Source organism: Gigantopelta aegis, chromosome 13, assembly GCF_016097555.1.
Source record: "Gigantopelta aegis isolate Gae_Host chromosome 13, Gae_host_genome, whole genome shotgun sequence".
In the NCBI taxonomy this organism is placed as follows: domain Eukaryota; kingdom Metazoa; phylum Mollusca; class Gastropoda; order Neomphalida; family Peltospiridae; genus Gigantopelta; species Gigantopelta aegis.
The window spans coordinates 30,503,054-30,508,231 of record NC_054711.1 but is presented as its reverse complement, the minus strand read 5'-3'; the positions used below and the strand labels follow the sequence as shown (position 1 = coordinate 30,508,231).

At 38.5% G+C, this 5,178-nt stretch overlaps 1 protein-coding gene across 1 annotated transcript; it reads left to right on the top strand.

Moving 5' to 3' along the window:
- The first annotated feature begins 1,290 nt into the window (after positions 1-1,290).
- On the top strand, positions 1,291-4,268 carry LOC121387265 (growth hormone secretagogue receptor type 1-like). The gene is made up of 2 exons (XM_041518290.1): positions 1,291-1,828; positions 3,721-4,268. Exons 1-2 carry the CDS (start codon positions 1,291-1,293, stop codon positions 4,266-4,268), a joined length of 1,086 nt encoding a protein of 361 aa, XP_041374224.1.
- Positions 4,269-5,178: the final 910 nt, after the last annotated feature.

Here is a 5,178-nt window from a genome sequence, read left to right as displayed (position 1 = left end):
TACGAGGCCCTCTCCTAATTACAAATATTATAACATTATAGTCGACTACTATTGCTACTAATATTTGAAACAAAGACAAGACAAATTAACAGTGCAGATAACGTGCAACCGGAAGAAAGACTACAATAAATATTCAGAACAAAGTTAATACATAGAATATCAAGCAAAATAGATTTGTAGTGTGAATACAGTGCTAAAGAAAAGAAAAATGAGGGAAATAAAATAGTTTATCTTTCTAATCAGACGGCGCGGCTTTGACGAACGAAGTCACCTTGTAACCTTCAGGTGCAACTGCTTCTTTATTTATATTGTTGTGCTTATACTGATGAGCTGTAAAGCTCAAAGTTAATAAAGAAGTGTATTGTAGTAATCGATTCATTGACAACTAGATATACATTTACAGAAAATCACTGCAGCCAATTTCGCAAAACATCGTAGGTTTACGTCAGCTACTAGCAGTTATACCGGCCGTACGAGTACACGTATTTGACGTCTATTTCACGCAGATAATGACATCATTACGGAAGATGGGGCATTTTAAGGACAAAAGAAAAGAAAATTGGCGTACTTTTAACTGTATTTATTGTACTATAATAGCAATAAGAATTGTGATTTTGTCGTAAATTTACGTTCACGTGCAAAATTACGATTAAGATGTTCTGTGAAATTGGGCCCTGGTCAGACAAAACAACATTTAATGCAACACACACTGTCACATTCAATGACAGGACTGGTAGTGTTAAATGTGGAACCCAAAGGGTGTACCTCGAACTTTGACCCGACGAGATACCGTTTGGTGTACTGCAATCTTAAAGCTGAAGTCCGGCGAAGATCTCTCTCTCTCTCTCTCCCCCCCCCCCCCTCTCTCTCTCTCTGTGTGTGTGTGTGTGTGTGTGTGTGTGTGTGTGTGTGTGTGTGTGTGTGTTATTTAACCATTTACAATATATCAGCAGCATCGACGCTGTTTTCGAGTCACGCCATTTCTCGATGTCCTTTAGACTCGACCAGTAATTTAGGTTGGGTTGTGTTATTTTTGAAAACAAAATGAAATAAAGGTGTTCATGAGCCCTTTTTATTGTAGTTCCTACGCAAAATATTTCATGGATCGGCCCCTGCGTGGTTTCCCTTCTGACGACGGATCCCTCATTTGTCTGGCCACCACCACCACCTACACCACCCCCATCCACTGCTGTGAAGTATTATTTATAAAAATATACCTTTATTTTTATTTTTTCCTTTTACAGAAGTCGCCAAGACAAGTTCACTTTTAAAGCAGCAACATCTCTTCAAATGGCATCCACGATTAGTGACCTTCAAATTGACTTCAACACAACCAAAGCGACTAACGGTTTGCGACTGGAGGATTTCGTCGAATATAGGATATCTCTGAAAATACATCTCTATGTCCTACCAATCTTGGTATCGGTCGGAATACCCGGAAACATCGTCTCATTTGTTGTCCTTGTATTTTCCACCTTCCGAAAGAGCACCACGTCTATTTACTTAGCCACCATGGCCATTCTTGACACGGTGATTCTTATTCTGAGCATTTTGTGGTTCATCAGCTTTTACCACCCAGAAGTAAAAATATTTCGCGATGGCACGTGCCAGTTCATCCATCTTGTTTTCTATTTCGCCATCCACTTCAACGTACTGGTGTTGGTCGCCATGACAGTCGAACGATTCATTGCTGTAGTTTTCCCGTTAAAGGCGCCGAGTCTAATCTCAACGAAAAAGGCGTCCATTGTGATAACAGGGATCGGGCTGTTTTCGTTCGCACTTAATCTGCACCACGTGTTCACAAAGGGGATGATAACGAGTGCTGATGGTAGGTTAAAGTGACAGACCCTAGTTTTTAAGCACTATTGCGTATTTTTCACCATTAGAGCTGGGTTTTTTAAAAAGGGACATACCCTAGTTTCAACCCGTGAAAATTAACACCAAGTTTAATTAATCTACAAACCTGTAACACACTTGGATAAAGTTAAAATTGAATGGAACATGATTCTGTGACTTTGAAATGGTGAAATACCCTCTAAAAATAGACTAAAACTCGACTCCATAACTGTTACTTAAAAATATGAGAAATGTATTTTGTGATATTAAAAACACCAGGATGACCAAACACACTTCGAATGTACGGAAATTGATAATCTAAACAATACAATCTAAGTAAAGTATGATTTAAGTTGTCGAAAACGGTTATAACAGTCAATAATATGCGTTAGTGTTTAAACACTAGGGTATGTCCCTTTAAGATGTGGTACAGGTTTGTAGATGAACTAAATTTAATGTCCATTTTCACGGGTAGAAACTAGTGTCTGCGACTTTAAGTATACAATAATTAAATTGCATTTTAAAACCACTGACCATAGTTCCATTGGACAGTTTAGATTATCTTCGACTATTACTGCTTTTTAAATCATTGCTTTGCAACTTCATGTCTCATTTACCAACTTTAGCACATTCAACGTGTTTAATTTTCCTCTATACAACCCTGTATTCATGGGCAAATAAGGGACCGTTCAACAATTACGTAACGCTCAAGGGATGGATGGGATATCAAGAGATTCGTTACGAAACGTTACGGGGGAAGCTATGGGTGTTTATAACATTTTCAAAACAATTGCCTCATTTTTCTAATTCATGTGGGGTTTTTTAAAGAAGTAAAATGCTGCCAATCATTACTGGGGTTTTTTAACAGATGTTTTTTTTAAAATTTATTATCAAATCAAACAAACAGAAATACAAACAGAAAATCAATTAATAATGATAAAGTTACGTCATGACGTTCTAATGTACCTGCTAGGTCTAAACATGGACTGCTTTTTACTATTTCGAGCCCTGATGAACTGTCGTCTTTGTGACTTGATTTTGGTAATATTAGTTCATTGTATTTACCACAGAAAATTGCTTACAGGTAGTACTAAACCAAATAACTTCCGGCTGGGTCAAAGTTCGAGGTGCACCCAACCTTTGATAGAGAAGGGAACACCACAAGTCCTGTTATTGGTGATAAATGTGAGTGTGTTGGTTGTAAAAAAAGAGTTTCATCTTGGCAAAAAATGTATGCAACCTTCACGTCTTGATTTCCATTGCATTGGGCTAGTTCTCGTTCCAGCGAGTGCACCACGACTGGTAAGATAAAAAAATCAATGTGCTCTAGTGGCGTCGTTAAATAAAACAAACTTTACTTTTGTTCCTAGTAAAGAACGTTCAGGTCTGTTTATTAACACACCGAAACACGTTCCCTAGTTTGCACATGTATCACGCAGTTGCCCCGTACACGTGGGGTGTCATTCTCGATTTTGACCATTTCCAGGAAAATCCATTAATCACTGTGGAACATTATTTCTGTCAATCTTTTTTCATTGTGTTGATCATACAGTTGTTATTGTTTTGTTTTTAGTCATTTTTATTGTTTTAATTTGCGATTTACTGATAAAAAAACCCCGACAACTTTGAAATTTCACTTCTGACCCCAATCGTCCTTCAAGATCTTTGGTGGTCACAAACCCTACTGTAATACTGAACTACCGGCTGTAATGTTTGCTTCATTAATTCACTATTATTATATAACCATTTCCCACAGCTAATATACCTTATAAATTTTGCCAATTGTAAAGTCTTATTAGAGTTCCCCTACTTTTTGAAGAGTATATTATACTACGACTAATATTATTGTAGTATTTCATAGTTTTATTATTGTGTTTTCTACAGGTTCTTCAAGTTGTTGGATTGTCGGTGACGAACCAACCAAGTTCTTCGTCGGGAAAATCTACCCATGGATCGATTCGTTCATCTACTCGATCTTACCCATGACGTCACTGTTTGTTCTAAACATAGTCATGATAGTGACGATGAACCGAGCCATGCAGAGTCGACACACAATGCACGGCTCTCGTTCAAACAGCAGCGGCGATGTCGGCCAAAGACAGCTGACAGTGATGCTACTATTGGTCTCCTTTGCCTTTCTTGTTCTGACGGGACCAATGGGAATCCTGCTTCTGTTGAGTCGGTACACGTGGCATCCGGAGACGCTTGGGGAGCTGGCGGTGTCGAAGTTGACGCACAGCGTCGTCGACAACATGATGTATGCTAACCACGCTATCAACTTCGTGTTCTACTGCATGAGTGGACGCCGGTTTAGGGACGAGGTGAGGAAGATGTTCTGTTTCACGTGCACGAGGAAAGAGGCGGCGCCGCTACATCCAGGAACATTTCAGAATTCTACAGAGATGGTGACATCCGTTTCAACTATTTTGTAGGTCTTTCTCCACCACGCCGCTTCATTCAGCAACATTTCAGAATTCTACAGAGATGGTGACATCTGTTTCAACTATTGTGTAGGTCCCTCTATACCACGCTGCTGCATTCAGCAACATTTCAGAATTCTACAGAGATGGTGACATCTGTTTCCACTATTTCATAGGTCTATATATACCACGCTGCTGCATTCAGCAACATTTCAGAATTCTACAGAGATGGTGACATCTGTTTCAACTATTGTGTAGGTCCCTCTGTACCACGCTGCTGCATTCAGCAACATTTCAGAATTCTACAGAGATGGTGACATCTGTTTCCACTATTTCATAGGTCTATCTATACCACGCCGCTGCATTCAGCAACATTTCAGCAACATTTCAGAATTATTATTTATTATGTCAAATATTGTTCTGAAATTTTTCATTGTGTGAAATATTGATATGTTTGTTCTATATTGAAGCTATTGAAATCTTATTAAATGCATTGTTATATGTTTCAAAAATACCATGTAGTAAATGCACCTTAAATGTTGCAAAATAATTAATTGTATTTCTGTTATTATTTATTTTGTGTGTGTTTTCGAAAGCATAATTCAACGATGTTTGTACGAACGTTTTCGACTGAATGTATAAAAATACTGGTATGCCATCTCTTACCGTAGATATTTATATGAGAAAAAAAAGAAGAAATGTTTTATTTAACGACGCACTCAACACATTTTATTTACGGTCATATGGCGTCAGACATATGGTTAAGGACCACACAGATCTTGAGAGAAACCCGCTGTCGCCATTACATGGGCTACTCTTTCCGATTAGCAGCAAGGGATCTTTTATTTGCGCTTCCCACAGGCAGGATAGCACAAACCATGGCCTTTGTTGAACCAGTTATGAATCACTGGTCGGTGCAAGT

Coding starts and splice junctions, on each gene's coding strand:
- LOC121387265 (XM_041518290.1), top strand. CDS start 1,291: ATGGCATCCACGATTAGTGACCTTCAAATTGACTTCAACACAACCAAA. Junction 1,829..3,720: donor GATGATAACGAGTGCTGATG/GTAGGTTAAAGT, acceptor TGTTTTCTACAG/GTTCTTCAAGTTGTTGGATT.